The sequence below is a fragment of the Bactrocera tryoni genome, chromosome 3, assembly GCF_016617805.1.
Source record: "Bactrocera tryoni isolate S06 chromosome 3, CSIRO_BtryS06_freeze2, whole genome shotgun sequence".
Classification (NCBI taxonomy): Eukaryota; Metazoa; Arthropoda; class Insecta; order Diptera; family Tephritidae; genus Bactrocera; species Bactrocera tryoni.
This window is the reverse complement of record NC_052501.1, coordinates 4,560,773-4,579,805: the sequence shown is the minus strand read 5'-3', so window position 1 is coordinate 4,579,805 and position 19,033 is coordinate 4,560,773. Positions and strand designations below refer to the sequence as shown.

The 19,033-nt window shown below is 35.7% G+C and overlaps 1 protein-coding gene across 3 annotated transcripts in view; it reads right to left on the bottom strand.

Moving 5' to 3' along the window:
* Nucleotides 1-13,245, bottom strand: part of LOC120772326 (FK506-binding protein 2) — a 33,271-nt gene extending 20,026 nt beyond the window's left edge. Inside the window, exons 1-2 of one of the 3 annotated variants that reach the window (XM_040100858.1) lie at nt 12,995-13,245; nt 3,901-4,122 (exon numbers count right to left, since the gene is read on the bottom strand). In XM_040100858.1, the coding sequence (XP_039956792.1) occupies nt 3,901-4,079 (179 nt within the window). In that variant the 5' untranslated portion in view covers nt 4,080-4,122; nt 12,995-13,245. Of the gene's footprint in view, nt 1-3,900; nt 4,123-10,296; nt 10,500-12,994 lie in introns of those variants that run through there. The other 2 variants (XM_040100857.1, XM_040100859.1) reach the window with 2 other exon arrangements.
* Between the last annotated feature and the right edge of the window lie 5,788 nt (nt 13,246-19,033).

Sequence of the window (19,033 nt, the reverse complement as noted above, 5' to 3'; positions counted from 1 at the left end):
GGCACTTGTGAGCGCTAAGAGTCCAACCGTTTTATCGATTTTTTTTGCATGTTTTTACATTTTGTGTGCTTTGTATGTCTCACTACCTGGTTGGCTTGCTGATTGTCGGGTTGTTTGGTGCGCCAGCGAAACTTGTGAACTAAAATGAAATCATGGTAAATTAAGCAGAAATCAAAAACTTTCTCCTGCGTTCCAACGTCGCTTGCTGCAAGCGTCTATCTGCCACAGTTGCCACACACATCTGCAGTCGCCGAGTCGCCGCTTGCTACCGTAACACAATTTGCTCATTCCCGCCCAGCACAATGTACTAAGCATGCATTCGAGTGTGTGTGTGTGTGCATGTGTATATGTGTGCGCTGTGACGACACGATTCCAGTTATCAAAGCAGCTGGTTTTTGACTGCGGCGCTAACGTTGATGAAGTCAATGGCAAAGTTGCCGAAAATGTTGCATGCCACCACATAGACAACCGGTTGGCCGGGGGCACTTAAAGCGACGACATCAGCGGCACAACTATGGCAATTGATGACTGATGTTCATATGTACGAGCTTGTGTTGCTTTTTTTTTTTGCTTCATTCACTTTTGCTAAACTAAATTTGAATTTCAAGTGGAGCGATCGAGCGAGTCCAAGGTAAAATGTATATTAAGTGCAAGTGCTTCGTAATCATTACGACTATATTTTCAATATACATATGTACACACATATGTAACTTTATGTATGCATTTTTGCATATGCGTGTGTAATGCTTTGGCTTTATCGTTAAGCTAGCGTGATGCAAGTGGCATGCCACATAAAAATTTTCGTTAAACATCCCATGTCTGTGTAGGTATGCACATATGCATTTACCATAAACAAGTGTAGTCCTGAGAAAACCATCAAAAATCTGTGTATCTCTCGTAATTTAATTTTTATGAGTAATTTCCGCTACTTATTGCGTTTCGATTTTATCAACCCGCTTTAGATATTGACTGGTTTTGACTCAAGTTTTTCTATTTTTCCATTAGTAGAAATTCAAATAGCCGAACGATTTTCTACTCGATTTGTACTCCTGCTCTCTGAGACAACTCGTCAACAACTCGGTATAAGGGAACTGTGAGACGGCATTTCAAGTTCCTTACGTTCAGCAGCAATCGAAACCATTAGTTTTCGGGAATTAGCAAAAGAACAGCTGGTACGTCGAGGAGTGCCGTATCGCAGCGGAGAGAAACAGACTGCCTACCTCGCCTACCCTAGATACCGAGAGTTGAAGAGAGAAACGAGACGCATTTGCAGAGAGAAAAAGATAGAGACCAAAATGCGAGAATATGAAGAGGTTGACAAGTTGGTCGACAGGGGTAATGCTAGAAAATGCTACGAAAAAATGCGGCGACTAACAGAAGGTTTCAAGACTCGAGCATACTCTTGTGGAAACCCCAGAGGTTATCTTGTAACCGATGCCCAGAGCATACTAAAAATATGGAGGGAACACTACTCCAGCCTGCTGAATGGCAGTGAAAGCATAGCACCAGCAAATGGTGATCTCGATTCTCCAATCCATGACGATGAAGCAGACGTTCCATAGCCTGACCATGAAGAAGTTCGAATAGCAATTACTTGTCTGAAGAACAACAAAGCGGCTGGGGCTGATGGATTACTGGGCAAGTTATTCAAATACGGCGGCGAAGAACTGATAAGGAGTATGCTTCAGCTTCTTTGTAGAATATGGTCGGACGAAAGCGTCGGATAAGCCTCCTCAACATCGCGTATAAGGTTCTATCGAGCGTATTGTGTGAAAGATTAAAGCCCACCGTCAACAAACTGATTGGAGCTTATCAGTTTGGCTTTGGTCCTGCTAGGTCATGGAAAATCAACAACTGACCAAATATTCACCATGCGCCAAATCTTGGAAAAGATCCGTGAAAAGAGGGTCGACACACACTACCTCTTCGTTAAAGCTGCTTTTAACAACACAAAAAAGAGCTGCCTCTATGCCGCTTCACCGAATTTGGTATCCCCGCAAAACTATTAAGGCTGTGTAAACTGACATTGAGCAATACCAAAACCTCCGTCAGGATCGGGAAGGACTTCTTTGTGCCGATCGATATCAGACGAGGCTTGGCTCAGTCATAACTTCGAAGGCTTATATAATTTCGTCTGCCTCGAAATCCAACGAAGAATAATTCTTGCCAACAGCTGCTACTTCGGACTGAGTAGGTAATTGAGAAGTAAAGTCTTCTCTCGACGAACAAAGACCAAACTCTATAAGTCACTCATTATTCCCGTCCTGCTGTATGGTGCAGAGGCATGGACGATGACAACATCTGATCGAGTTTACGAGAGAGAGGTTTTGCTGAAAATTTATGGTCCTTGGCGATTTGGCAACGACACTTATCGCATTCTATGCAGCGATGAGCTGTACGAGTTGTACGACGACATTGACATAGTTCAGTGAATTAAGAGTAGCCGCAGGCTAGGTCATGTTCAGCTATGAAAGTATTCAAAGCAGTATCCGCCGGGGGAAGCAGAAGAAGAGAAAGACCTCTACTCCGTTGGAAAGACCAAGAGAAGAAGAACCTGACTTCGCTTGGAATCTTCAACTGGCGTCAAACAGCGAAAAGGAAGAAGGACTGGCGCTGTTGGAAACTCGGCTGTAACCGCGTAAGCCAGTAAAGAAGAAAGAGAATAAGGTTATTCTTATAGAGTTGTTTGCCTTTAAACATATATATTATATTTTTAAATCGGAAATATCAAGTAATGATTGATGACTACTTTTAAGATAATTACATATAAACTTGCTAAATCACAGAAAGTTGCTTAAAACCTATAAAACTTTTACTAGAACTTTACTATTCCGCTATAAACACTATCATTGTTCTTCTCCAATTTAAAAATTGGTATAAATTTATGATTATGAGATTTTTTACACTCACACACGCACATATGCACATTTATTTCGTCACATACTTTCGTATGAATTTCTCCACTTTTAACGATTTGGCAGACCAAAATGCGCAACCCTTTGTTTGTTGGCTTTTGTTGACACGTAATTTAATTACAAAAGCGGCGCTCCACCAAAGTCATCGAGGGCCAAATAAATCACGACGTCACAAAGAGTGCTGGGTATGTAACTGAGAAGTAGTTGGAGCTGCTGTAGAAAGAGGCAGCGCGTCTCATTAATTGGGTTTCAACAACAACATAGTTTTCGGCAACACTGTGTTTCCTCTCGCACTTTTGTAGCAAGTGAACGTATTTTGACTCACTTACATACATATGTGTGTTGGTATCCGCTTTCACCGCTGGGTGACTTGCGTGTTGGCCTAGTAAAAATTAGTCACTTTGCGGTATACATCACACACACCGATGCACAAGCATACAGACATCTATGAATATTGTCTGTGGTATCAGCGGCAAGCACCAAAAGCCAAATAATTACAAGGAAGCAACAACAACAATTGGTGTTATAAAAATCAGCATCAAATGCGCAGCGGTTATAAATAACACAAACACAAAAGCGTCAGCAAAGCTTATCTTATTTGCGTATCTCGCTGATAGCGGCGCCTAATTTATGGGCGCATTGAGCTTGCCACGCAGTGCAACAAGGGTTTGTGCGAGTGTGTGCTGTCATAGATGTAGGGCTTTAAAGGCGAATCATTGCCCTCTCACAGACTCGAGCCTACATACCATACAATACATATATACATATATACTTATATATGTACATATGTATGTATATATATATATATACATAAGTATGTACTAAGTAGCAAATTCCGCCTAAAAAACTTGACTTGTGTAATCAAAAGATTTTAATGATGAATTTAAACACTAAATAAACCCATGTCTCTATGTGAGTTAGTGGCAACATGCCTTCACTTTCACTAAGTGCTGTTATCACTTCGGGATCTCGTGGTCTCACTTACCTCGAATCGAATTTCTTGCCGTCCGTCAGCGTGCCGGTGTAATGCATTGTCAGCATATCACCATTTTTCGACTTCTGTTCGCACACCTCGGGCGTACTGACGACATCGACTTTCAGTTCTTGGGCGCGCACGCTCGACGCCAACACAAGGCACGTTGCAATAAGTACGAATTTTGCCATTTTGCTGTTTTGTATTTAGTTTCGCGTTTTCAGACTATATTATCTGCAAAGAAACGAAATTTTATTAATGTGGCTGATAGGAAGAGAGAGATGTGAGATATATTTTTATTAGTAGTAGTAGAAAATCTGACCGATTGCATAATACAATTGTTTTAAAAATATTAGAGGGTTATTCTAGTCCAGAAATAAAAAAATCGATTTTTTTCCAAATTTAACTATTCAAAAATATGTCGATGTTTTTCACAACTCAAATCCAACCAAAACTATTCAAGCCCCAAGATACCTAACATGTGGACCACATTGTATGGAATATATGTATAAGTGAAATTCAGTGAGCATATTTTCCTTATAATAATATCTCTGTGTATGAAAAATGGTTTGAATCCGGACAATACTTCCCCATACACCTAATATAAAGATGTTCGAAATTCGAGGTAACCAATATATGTGGTATTGTCCAATTAAAAAAATTTAAAGATAGTGTTTCTCTTATAATGGTGCATATTTGTTCAGAATAAATAAATATCCAGAGCATAATTGTATTATTATAAATTCCAAGACACACATTCTGAAAAATTTTCTTCATGTAAGTCACGCTACTCTACCAAAAACTAGTTGCGTATCCATAGCTAAATCGCCATTCCGAGTCAAATCGGTCGCCAATCAATTGCAGTTTTCATGCAGACCATCAGCTTGATTTCACTGGAATTGGCCACATTTTGATTCGATGCACACGAAACTGCTTATATCACTGCTTTCGTAAACTGTGCTTTGTATGCAGTTGGTGTCAGTTCGCCCGGATGATGGCCAACCGTTGCATAATCATTTGCCAAAGTTGAAGCCAAAGCATTGAAAAATAGATTATACACCGGCGTCGAATGAAACAACAATGCAACAACCGGCACAATAAAAAATCTTATGAAAAACTTATAGGCCTAAGGTACAGTATGGCAATTGGAAGTAAATGTCGTTGAAAATATTTAAATTATATCGAAAATTATATTATAAAAATCGTTTAACTAAATTTATATAAATAAATATAGTTAGCTAAGGGGCTATATCTATGTTAAGCCGCAGTCATGACATCGCTAAGGAACTTAACATTCATCATCAAAAGGTTTTGAACCATCGGCTAGCTACAAAAAGAACCTCAATATTTGGGTACTACATGAATTGACTGTGAAAAATTTAATGGACCGAATTAACATCTCCGATTCTTTGCTGAAACGAAATGAAATCGAACCATTTCTGAAGCGAATGAAAACAGGAGATAAAAAGTTTATCAAATACGACAATAATGTGCGAAAAAGATTATGGTCCAAGTGTGGTGAAGCTCAAAAAATGATCGCCTCGATCGAACGATTGATTCTACATTTTACTGTTTACAACTGATGAGATTGAATCAAGCACTCAAAAAAACCGACCAGAACTGATCAACAGCAAGGGTTCGACTTCCGTCAACGCTAGACCACACACGTCTTGACGACTCGGCGAAAACTGGGACAGCTTGGCTGGGAAGTGTTGATGCATCCACCATAAAGCCCTGAGCTTGCACCATCGAACTACCATTTGTTTCGGTCAATGCAGAACTCCCTTAATGGAGTAAAATTGTCTTGTGAAAATTACTTTTCGCAGTTTTTCGCCGAGAAACCAGAAAAGTTCAACACTGATGGAATAATATCTCTAGTGGAAAAATGGCAAAAAGTGGTGGACCAAAATGGTACATATTTGGTTCATTAAAGTTCATTATAAATTAAAAAAAATAAGTTGAAGTTTGATTGGAAGTACGAAAAGACTTTTTCGACTACCCAATATATCAACAGGTGTGCTCAAGGTCTTTCTATATACCTCTGCCAATCTTTGCAACAAATTTGACTATTTATAAGTACTTACAACTCAATTATTCATTCAATTTCACTTCTGCTATTGGCAACGCGCCCACGCTGTTTGGATTTTTTACTTTTCCTGTTAATTATTTCCCCATTTCGATTGTTTCCATCCACTGTGCCGCAATGCCACAGTATATCTAAAAGTAACTGCAAGTGCGTGTGTATGCATATACCAAAGTTAATGCGCAGCGGCATGACTCTTCATATTCATACGCACACACTCGTACAGGTGTATGGGGTATTTTTCTGCAATTTCGCATTGTGTTATGCAATTGCGGTTGCTATGTGTAGGTAGAGTATATTGTGAAATTCGATTTTTCTTCTTCTCCATCATCTGCAACCACTTCGTTTATATTCAAATGCGCCATTGTACAAATTCAAAGAAAGCCCACCGCGCATGCGCGCCAACTGCTGGCCAGTTTGGCCGACTGCTGGTGAAATCGCCACTTCAAATGCAGCGCGTATCTTTTGGCCTTATTTTTTAATTACAAACTTTTGGCAAAGTGTTACAAGAAATGATGACCGCACTCCAATTAATGATGCCTGAGTGGGCGTTTTGTTTAGCCAAATCAGCGGGCATTCAATGGGTGAACCAAATAAGTACTTATTTTAGAGAAATAGACACTCAGCAAAAGAAAGTTTTGAAATCACATAACGCATACGAAACGATGATTTCATGGTAATGTTATGTGAAACTCCGTCAATGGCGTATAATTTGATTTTTTTTATGTCTGGTTGTGCTACAATTGCGCATTCATGGTGAAGAGCGATACATAACAACCATTGAAGACTTTATTTTATTATATAAATATTTCTGTATATGTATACATGTGTGCGTGCACACGAAAGTGTAGAAGTCTTATGCTTGTGCAGTAAACTTTTTAAAGATTTAATTAAGCCAAAATGACACCTAAACACAGACAATTAATTAAAAGGTGAAGAAAGCGTGGAGTGAGGAAATAAAATTATTATAAGCGGGAAATGAAATCTTTCGGAAATGGTGAGAAACTATGCAATTAAATTTGAGATAAGAAGTAAATGTGGTAACAGCATGGAAATATGTGTACATATGTATGACGTACACACACTGGCAATTGCCTGAGAGTAGAAAGGCTGTTAACAGTTCCCAAAGAGAGGCTAATTTGTTATAAACTGCGGAGGAGGAAAAGTACACAACAAAAAAATCTCAAATAAAAAGGTTTTCCATGAAAGACTTCAATTTTGATTGTTCAGTTTGTATGGCCGCTATATGATATAGTGCTATGATCTGAAAATTTTGTTGGAATATTGTGTTGTTGTCTTAGAAAATAGTCCATAAAATATTTCGTGACGATATCAGGTCGAATAAAAAGAATTTCAAATAATACTATGATTTTGTTCGTTCAGTTTGATGGTCCTATATCTGCGATTCCGGCAAGTCTCTTGCGAGAAAAGGTCTTTTGCAAAAGATCGATGCCTCAAAAACTGTGACAGACATGGCTAGATGACTCAGCAGTCACGCTGATCATTTATACAATTCTATATTTATAGGGCATCCGAAGTTTCCTTTTAGGTTTTATAAACTTCGAAACAAATTTAAGTGGTTACATGGGTTTACAGATTTCAAAGAAATGGTTTTTTCTATTGTCTTATTAAATTCTAAATTTTCAAGTTGATCCGAGTAATAGTTTCGAAGATACAGCTTGAGAACTTGTGCGTTCGAGGCTGGCTAGGCTAATTGCCGTCTTTAAACACGTTTTTCCCGAAACTGTGCTTTTGAAGTCGGTTGGCAAGATTTCTCGAGCACTACTCAATCGATTTTCATGAAATTTTATACAGGTCTTTGAGATACTCTTCTTAAAGACTTTGAAGAAGGATTTTTTCGATTGAAACTATTTAAAAAAAAAAAATGTCGCGAAATTTCCACTTAAATTTTAATTTTTTTGTAAAAATTTCTGGCAAAAATCAAGTTTTCAAATTTTTTTACTTTCGTCTAAGTTCTAAGTTAAGGTTTTATCTAAAACACGTATTTTATTCAAGATGATCTGTAAGGAGTTATCCTGCCAACGTGGACGCATCTTTTTTCCAAGGGGTCACCGGAATGGCGTCGCAATGACCGAGTTTAAAATATATTATAAAATATTTTTTTTCCAAAAATTTCAGAACTTATTTGTAAATAGTATAAGTTTGAAACAATAAAAAATTCTAATAAAATATTTAATTTGTATATGAGAAAAAAATTGTTAAAAAAATAGCGTTTTTTTAACCAAGGAAACCCATGTAACCCCTTAATTCACTCTCTTCAGGGTATAATGAAAGTATAAATTCGCTTAGAAATTTAGATCAAAAATTTACGTAGAAAGTCCATTTAAACTCCTCCAACTCCAACTCCTAGAAATATGCTAGGAATATAATTTAACAAAATTTTGTTTCGAAAAGAACGACAAATAAACAATCATTTGAATACTGATTGTTTTTCGTTTTCGCTAAGAAAAGTACAAGTGATACATATATAGTCAAATACATAGTACATCTGTTTCGCGAGCATATCAAATTTTTCATTCAAGACATGAACGAAATCCAATGACTTGCTTGTGGAAATTTTATAACGAAAGAACCTGCCCGCTCTGCTTCAGTATTGACTCACATTATAAGCAAAGGCCACTAAATTTCCCAATAAAAATCGAAATATTCTTCTGCGCCTGTTTCTTCATATATTATATTTCACACACATAAAGGTTTATGACCTCAAAAGACACACATTCTCTGTTTCTTCTACTTTATTTGTTTTCTTTCCTTCATTTTTATTCCACCTTAGCTTAAGTAGTTTATTTTATTATTATTTCTTTTTGGTTACGGCATTTCCTTTTTCTCTGGTCGATAGATACTTATGTATGTATGTATGTATGGATTTAAATGAGATGTTTGCTAACAGTTAGTTCACGATCACGACAATAAGCAACTCACGCACCGCTATGAGAGCTGGACTCACACATGTGAACTTAAAAAATATGGCACAAACGTTCTGAGAATTGAGGTTAATGTGTGAGCAGTGGAAACTAAATTAAGCTGTGGTTAATTGAGTTCAGATTTTTAAAGTTAATTTTAGACTTAAGTTTATTCTCGTTTAAAAAATAAATGTTCTATATTTACTTTAAATTGTTTTAATTGGAAAGTGAAAAATCTATGCAATCAGGTTATTTCTCCATGTCTATGTCCAAATTTAGTAGTTATTTTTTATTTTTGCAAAAGGTGAACGATTTTACTTTCTATTGATTCAAATAGTTCCGATTTAAGTTGCAGATTCGAAACAATATTTTAACTCAACCACTACTTTATATTTAAATGCTCGAACTGTGAAAAATTATGAATGAAGAACACGTCCAAATTTTTATTGAAAATCAAAAGGAAGTATTTTTAATTTTTTTTTTTGTTTACGACAGAAGCTAACTTCAAGTTCAAAGACCACATTGCCTCCATTTTATTATTTTTAAATTCTCCATAAGCTACTTTCTCATACGAACACAGAATGCATACAATTTGTACTTTTGGGATCCAAAAAGCTGAGTTAAAAGTTTAAATTTACCTGGAGAAAAGGTATAAAATACATATGTATGTATGTACATACAGCATATAAGAATTAAATTAATTAGGCTTTCAAATATTTCATGCTACTATTCTGATTGAAACAAATAAACAATCGACTGTGCATGAGATCAGCCGGCGAGAATTCTCGCACTTGTTTAGGAGAGCGGTAAGAGCAACTATTGTTTTTGAGTAGACACACAAACATTTTAGGATTTCTGTGTATTCTTGATAATTACGCTGTTCTTTGACTTCATTTCCTTCTTTCGTCAAATGTACTGATAAAATTATTTGCTTTGCTGGCATAAGTAAACAGCGGCTTGACTTCTCAGCAACCGCCCAACAACAGATTACGCTTGTAATACACTTGCTCTTATCTGCGGACACGTTTGGTAGGAAGCACGAATTTTTGTACTCAGCATATACATATACATACATATGTACGCATGAAGAATGGTACGTGTATGCTCCTAATTTGTTGACTCTAATGTCGATTTGTTTTGTCGCTGTTGTTTTATTAGATTTCACTTTATCCGCACCATTCAATGCGCTGAACAATCGAGGTTCTCTGAGCACTTATGCTTGCTCTCAATCAAGAACTATCATTTTTCTTTTTTTATTACTGTCGGTTGGACAATTTTTTATTGCTAAAAATTATTGCTCTCCATTCTTCGCGTTTAATACACGGATGTTCCCATACACTGTTATATATGTATATACATAGGTATATGTATGAATACGCCGAATAACCACGTCATAATTACCTGCCAAGTATTACGGAGTATTCAAGTATGCAATTGCTTTGAACACCGGCGGACTATGCGTTAGTAACGCAATAAAGGAAGGAAGTAAGTACTTATGTAGTTATCTCCCAAAGCGGGTGTAAAAAATGCACAAGAACGCGTACTAAATGCGAACTAAATAAATAGTATCACCGATTGGATCGACGAGCAGACCTCAACTGAATGATGATCGTTTTGTGGCATTACGAGCAAAGCTACAAAGCTGACGAATTAACATTTTAGCCAACAACAATGTGAAGAAACTCGTTTACTCGAGGAATGAGCACGTACTCAGGAATCATATGTATGACTATTTGTAGGAGCATATATTCACATGTGTGCCATGTTAAGATATTTTCTCCATTCAATATGAAACCAAAGAGCGTGACTCTTTCCTCCATTAGCATTTTGTGCTTGCGTGTGAAAGCGTCAAAGAGCATAGAAATCAGGGTTTCGACTCTATTCAAATATTAGTAGAAGTTATGAGATACGTATTTTTTTAAATACGTATATTAATCATACCCAAAATGTATACTCGTGGAACATGTAGCTACAGAGTATAATAGTTTTGTTCACCTAACGGTTGTATGGGTCGCTTAAAACTAATCGAAATATATATATGTATATAGGGTTATGTACATATAAATGATCAGGATGACGAGACGAATTGAAATCCGGTTGACTGTCTATCTTTCTGCCCGTACAAGCTGTAAATTGAGTAAAAATTGGAATATCTTGATGCAAATTGGTTTACGCGTTCATTGGAAAAAAGATCTGGTTTGTTGATGCGCGTAATCGGACCACTGCCACGCCAACTAAATGCCATTAACCGAAAACAAGGGATCGCAGTGGCAAAGGGCACCAGTGCGGAAAAGTGGAGTGGCCCATGAAAATGGGCGAAATCCGACTACAGCCACGCCTACTTCCAATATAACACAGTTTAAAAATTCCATTTGAAACTTGAACTTTCTAATACACAAATTAAGAATGAAGTGCATTTGAGATGTGACATTAATTGCGTAAAGCGATCCAAATCTGTTTAAGTCCCTATGTACTCAATATGTAGACCAATTGCTTACAGTTGAATTTTTACCTATAATATCGGTCAATATGTGAGGTATATTATTTAAATTCAGAGAATATACTTTTCTCATAATAGTATGTCTGTGTGTTACAAATGGTTGGAATCAGGTTAATACTTCTCTTAGCCCCTTAGCCCCCATGTAACTAATATTGGGTAGTCGAAAAAGTATTTTTTTATTTTTCCAATAGATGTCGTTGCAGTTCTATAATACATTGTGTCAAACCATATAGTGTTGGAAAGGTGCGATTTTAAACTTCATTTCACCTAAAAAAATTTAATTCGGGGAACTCGAAAAAAAGAAGCATTTCCCAATTTCCCATATAGTACTACACATCTTAAGTCAAGTATGGCGATCAGTGTATATCTTGAAAGTTGCAAGAGTATGAAATGTTCGGTTACACCCGAACACAGCTCTTTCTCACATGTTTTTTTTTCTTTGTCGGGGAGTACCATTCTCTTATTAGACTATCCAAGGCAGAAAATTATAAAGAACTCTTTAGTTAAGCATAATAACGGGTTGAAAACCTTTTCATATATATTTAATAGACTAAATTAGCTTAGCAATTTTAGAGTGTGGTGTTTAAGAGAGAAAAATTGCACATTTGGTGATCATTACGTGGGAGAACTAATTTAGATAAAATTGTGAGAAATAAAAGAACTGCGCCAATAGTTCAAAGAGAGTTTTATGAATTCAAGAATATTTGAAGCAAGATTCTACATATGTGACCTGGTCTACGGAAAGGGGGCTTAGGTGTCAAAAAAAAGGAGAACAATTAATGAGATAACGAGAAACTGACGATTATTTTTAACAGCTTTTCCTAGAAAACTAGTTTTCGCACGTTAGCTCCCTTTTCGTAGACCAGGTCACATATACATATATAACTATGCACAATTGTTGCAATTAGTGCACAATATTGATATCGAGGTAATTTATTGATGCTAACTAATTGATCGAGCTAAAAAATGTCAACAGCTTTCAATGTTTTGGAGCGAAAGAATGAGAGAAGGCGTACAATTTCACGTTACTGTAGGCAAACCTTTGTTTTTGATTTTATGAAATCAGGGTATGGTAATTTTTATGTCAAACTCACTGCAAAAAATTACGGAATTATATATTTTTACCATTGCTGATCTTCAAATAATAGCAAGGTTAATCTTTTAAGATTTTAGAGCTTGGTTGGTTAACTAAAAATAAGATCGAGTTGTCATTTATGAGATCCATGCATGGAAGATGTCTATCACAAGAAGAAATGTTTCTATATTTTCGATTTTGTTGATGTTAGAGTACATCTCCTATATGTAAGTACGAAATAACTTAACAACAACTTATTGTTTGTGTTCGTGAGTACTTCTTATGGTTCTAATTGAGGTAAAATGCTTCGGATTTCAACTTTGAGAGCTTTCTTCTTTTCGATATATTTCATCAGTTCGGTAAATGCTACTTAAAAATTTTTTTTTGGTAATGTTACACAAAATTTTGCACATTTCGCAGTTTCGAATCTTCAAAATTTTTGAACCCAATATTAGAAAACATTTTGATAGAAAATATTTGATCACTCACTAGAGTATATTTGTTGTCTTTCTAAGTATTCGTACCTTTATTCTTACAGCTTAACACAATTTGCTATTTTTTTGGTTTGGTATTTTTGTTGTAGTTATTTTGGTGATATGTATTATTTTGTCAATTGTTGTTAGGGCAGCACTTTTCTAATGTTGCTTTTGTAGTTTTTGTGATGTTTTCATTTTCTTTTATGTAATTATCATCATAATCACACGTAATTAAATCGGAGCACACGTCACAAGTCACAAGCAACAAAAACGAATTGTCAAGTCCACACAATTGCGAAGATGGCCAAACAACGACTAAAACACACTGTTGCATATTGTCCATTGTTTGGCCGTGAATTTGCCGGCGAAAGCTTTTCTATAGGTGTGAGCCCGAAGTTTATGTGTTGCTAGCAACATGTTGCTAGACATATCACGCGGGATACGCTTATGTGCGGGTTAATAAAATAAACTCCGCCCACAAGGACATGCGCCCTGCTAAGCGGGATAATGATACATATGTACATACATTCATACTTCCTAGCTCATACAAAGACTAATAAAATGCAAACCAGTCGAGGCTATAACGATTTTTATTGTATTAAAAATTTATAACATTCTCTAAAGAATAAGAAATTAAATTAAGAAATAAGTTCAAATTGTCGGTTCGAAGAAGAATTTTGCAAACATTTTTGAGTGTTTTCTGTAAATTTCTAAAGTTATGTATGAAGTATTTTTCCGGTATGTTTAACCAGAAAAATATTATGGTAAGTAGCCATAAGCCAGTCAAGGCACCAGGGAAACAATGGGGCATCACTTATGCACTTGCCCCGCACTGGCAAGATTACGTTGTAACCATCTGGTGTCCTCACGGTATGAAACACTGGAAGAGGTATCGATAGTGAGACCACAGAGTCTGTTGAAATTTGCATCAAATGCAGGCATCCTAAAGAATGGTTCCTCCTCCTGGACCTAGTAACTGAATTCCATTAGGTATTGCAAATAACCAAACTAGTCTATTCGAGGCTCACTGGCATACCAGACTGATCTAAAGTAACCATACGCCTCTCCTGTATGCCTTGAATCTATTTTTGAATTGAATATATTACTTAAATGTTGAGATAATGATAAGTAAAGTTCTTAGGAATTGAATTTGGTTTTCTTAAAATTCCATTATAAATGGCTACCCTTTATGAGCCAACTGGTAAAAATTTATCGTCTAAACCATAAGAATACTTTTTCACTGAGGGCGTTTTTTAAGTGGCGGGTCCCAAACTCAGCGCACAGCCCTGTGGAAAGGATGTTTCCCCTTCTCACTTTAGCTCGCTTTCAAACGGATGTTCTTTGGCTACCCAGAGAGTACTTGGTCTAGGACCGGAAGTCGTGAGCTACTTGAGCCATATGTAAAAGAATCGTTTCTGGCCACTCCCAAGTGAATGGCGATCAGGAACCAACATCGTCAGCCTCGAAATCCAACGCAGAATATCTCTTGCCAACAGGTGCTACTTCGGACTAAGTAGGCATTCGAGAAGTAAAGTCCTCTCTCGATGAATAAAAACAAAACTGTATAAGTCACTCATTATTCTCGTCATGCTATATGGTGTAATGTCTTGGACGATGACAGCATCTGCGAAAGATTTATGACCTTTACGCATTGGCCACGACCAATATCGTATTTGATGGGACGATGAGAGGTATGAGATATACGACGACATCGACATAGTTCAGCGAATTAAAAGACATCGGCTACGCTGGATAGGTTATGTCGTCCGAATGAACCAAACACAGTTACCAACCTATGCTGTAGTTGTATCTCGACTCTATATATAAAAATATGCCGAAAATACACAGCCGCGCGTGTTGCCTAAAAACGGTACTAAAGCACGAACTTGTAATTCGTATGACTGTCAACAAATAAAGTTTTCGTGCAGTTTATTTTATTGACCAATATTCTCTGGCCAGCTATCAGTTAATTGCCTCAAAACGATAACTAAATCGTTAACAGAGCATTCTGAAAACGCCCCATAAATAAAGTTTTTAGTTAAATTTATGCATATCTAACAAGTATGTGCTCACTTACACACGACTACATGCTTAGTACTAGACTAGATGTTAGCTGCAAAGCGAGCTTTGATTAAAAAAAAAATCGAGTAATTCATTGACCGCACCTCGGAGAAGACACAGGCATCGATGCTGTTTTAGTTGATTTCGCTTTAAATACAAACAATATAAAATATATATTAAATGTATTAGTAATGTGTTTGTGCGATTTCACCCTTGGACAATTACACGCCTCACTAATCGCATTAAAATTCGGAAGCTGTGTGCGTTTCGGGGTGCGATCTGTCCAATTAGTAGGCAGTGATCGAAATGTTTCGCTGAAACAGTTTAGAATTTGCCATGTTAAGTAGCGAATCGTAACGCGGTCAACACCAATCGATCTACAATCGGATGAATTACTAAGCAAAAAGTGTATTGAAAATATAACCAAATAACGGCTTCAAAAAACAAAAAAATGAAATAATAATTTAATTAAAATATTGATTGCAAATATTATTGAGCAACCGAAAAAGTGAATTTAATTTGGTTCAAAAGTATTTCATTGAATTCTGTGAAATTGCAAAATACTTGTGATTTATTTTTTATAAAAATAGTGCAAAATGTATCCTTTTCGATGTTTTGAATTAAAAAGTAATATTCATGGTGACAGGAAAACAATATTAATAAATTTATATATCGGATATTCCGTAGTAGAAATCATCATATCACAAAAGATGAAATGATGTGACAAGATGTGTCTATTGTATGCATTTCAAGCTCTATAGTTTCGATTTTTATTAGTTCGAGTGTGCTTTCTGTACACATTTTGTATATTCGTTACTTACGTAATATTGTTTAGAGAATTAAAATAAATTTTAAAAAATATCGTTATATTTCAGATACATCGGCTTCCTTGGGTAAAAAACAGCCTTTTAAAATTTTTTTTTTTATTTAAAAATTGAAATATTTTATTAGATTTTCTTATTGCTACAAACATAAACAATTAACAAAGAAATTCTGAAATTGTTGAAAATAAATATTTTAAACTCGGACATTGTGACACCATTTCCGGTAACTCCTCGGAAAATGAGTTGGCTGAATAACTCCGTATAGGATCATCTAAAGTGAAAAAATACGTGTTTTAATTAAAACCTTAACTTGGAACTTGGACGAAGGACAAAACTGAAAATAGGATTTTTGGCAGACATTTTTACAAAAAAAAAAAAATAAAATTTCAGTGAAAATTTCAAATAGCTGTAATAAAAAAATCCTTCATCCAAGTCTTTAAGAAGTGTGTCTCAAAGACCTGTGTAAAATTTCATGAAGATCGGTTGAAGAGTCTTCGAGAAATCTTACCAACCGAAGTCAAAAACATAGTTTCGAGAAAAACGCATTTAAAGACGGCGAACTTAGCCTAGCTAGCCTCGCCAGCTTCGAGTTAAGAGTTTTTTCTACTTTCAAGTCAGAAACCACGTTCTTTATGAATTTTTTGTTTTATATACAGAATTAATAAAAATTATGTATGTTTACATAATTTAATGTATTTTAGTAATCAGCGTTTTGAAAAACGTTCAATTTCCTTAGTCCCGGTGCTGATCTTCAGGAGGATCTACGAAAAAAAATGTCACGAAGTGAGGAACCTAAAATTGTCTCAGATTCAAAAGCCGAAAGAAAATATAAAAAATAAAATTTTTTGTTTTTTGTCAAAATGGACGCTTCTCTAAGAAAAAAGCAGACTTTTGTGAAATAACTGTAACAGACTAGTTGAAAAAATCGATATTAATATCAAGAACTTTATTTCTTCGATCACTACCTGACAAAGAATTCTATGCATATCGTGTGAAAATTTTAAGCCGATCGGCTCAGCTGTTTCGAAGAAATTTTCCACACCGACTCTGAAAATGGAGTTTTGTGTCAAAACGTGCTTGAAAGCTGGAAATATGATTGTACTAATGCCCGGTTTCACAGTCCATACATAAGTTGTGCCCAAATAAAATCTTAGCTAAGCATTGTTGCGGATTGAGTAGTCGTTTGCGTTTCACAGTCAATGCTTAATTTCACTAAATTTTGTTATCATATACATATATGGCAACGTTATGGGGAACATATGTTTTACAAATGTCATCCATAAAAATATGTTTGAGAGGAAAGAACCCCGTACTTTACCGCTAGCGAGTCGGAGCAAATATTGGAACTGGTGGAAATCTCAATCCGATTCCATATTTTATCACAAAAAATAATTTCTTATTTCTTATTATTCTTCTTTTAACAAATAACTGAAAATTCAAAACAAAAATCAACTGTTTCTTAAGCACTACTTAAGTCTCCCATTTTCCGTACTTAAGCATAACTTAAGTATGAACTGTAAAACACTACTTTCCTGTTTTATCTTAGCACAACTTAAGTATGGACTTGAAAACGGGCATAAGTTACATATTACATTACAAAAACGCTCATATTTTTGAAAATGTTTGCCGAATCAACTTAAAATTTTGGGAGAATATTCTCAAATATATTTACTACTGTGATCAAATTGAAATATGAATTTTGTCCATTTCATTTCCTTCAAAGTAATTCCCTCCCGCTACAATGTGCAAAACAAAAAATCGATTCTTTCAAATTCATAAGTAGATACATAAACTGGATGAAACATATACCATTCCGGAACAAATATGTAGGAATATTTTCCATTAGAAATCTAACCTAAGAAATTTCACTATTTCACTTCCTTAGTGTGTACACTCGTATAAAAATATTCAGATGGAAAATTGAAATATTAAAATTGTAATTAAACCTAATTTCCCATGACCAAAAAAAGTACTTATAAATCATTCGGTCAAAGGAACAGTTTAAGTTGATTGTCGCTAACATTCCTAATTATCGCCAAAATCCCTTAAGTCCGTCAAACATTCACTATTGAACCTCGAAGTGTTTCAAGTATTTTGAAAAATCTTTGTTAAAATTTTGACTTTAAACATTACGTGGCGAAAAACTCCATGAGAACACATCAAGCTACAAAAATGAGCGTACAAAAGAAAAGAATGACTGCGGTTTATTGTCTCGAAGGAATAGCAAACCCCGCTTATGAGCCAGAACCAGGATATGCTTGGGATGGTTGTATGGCGTCAGCCAATAGCCAGCCAGAGGGCAACAACAACAATAACATCGGAAGCGGCAGTGGCATTGGTGCCATATTAAATGGGTGCGCAGCAAAATGGTAAGTAGCAACATGTTTAGCAACATTTTCTTGTAGGCCATTAAGTTGTAAATAAAAGCGCTTGGAGCTTTTGACACCAACAGTGGCATTCGAAAATTTTATTTAGTATAATTTAGGTAGTCTTTCGATATAGTACGTATATTAGTTGGTAAGTTAAGCTTTTGGAAGTTTTTAGTTTTAGACCTTAGAATCCTTAAGTTTAAATTTAAGAGCCTTGGAGTTAGACTACTTGCAATGGTATACACATGTGTTTGAGCTTTTGGAGTGTATACCTTGGAAATACTTATTTAAACAAAGTAACAAAAGATGCTTCAGAATGTCAGGGTTTCTCCTTTTGTTTGCAGATTTTGCAGTATTATATACATATGTATGTATGTATGTATGTAGGTCTTGGCTTTATTACCGCTGCTATTGACTCGCCAATAAAGAAGAAGAACTACTCAGTTTAAAAATACCTTACATATTTTCTTGCACAAGTCTTTTATATACGAAATACGAGCCAATGTTTTTCTAGAGAATACGTTCTCTGGTTCTACATGCTTTTTTATGAAATAGAGAATTTCCGTTTGTACAATATTCGCTTCCGTCTTAGCATAAAACGAATTATAGTTTTTACGCTCTTAGAAAATGCGCCCTTAAAAATACCATTTATTATTTTCTTATATTTTTCACTACTCACTGCTAGATGTCGCCCTTCAATATTTTTGTAAAGAATTCTTATTTGACAATTTCTCTGGCAGCCGTCACCGTAATCGCATATTTATCATCCACTCCTCTTCTCCAGTCATTCGCATTGACAGCTCCAATATTCTGCTCGCGCTGACCGAACAGCC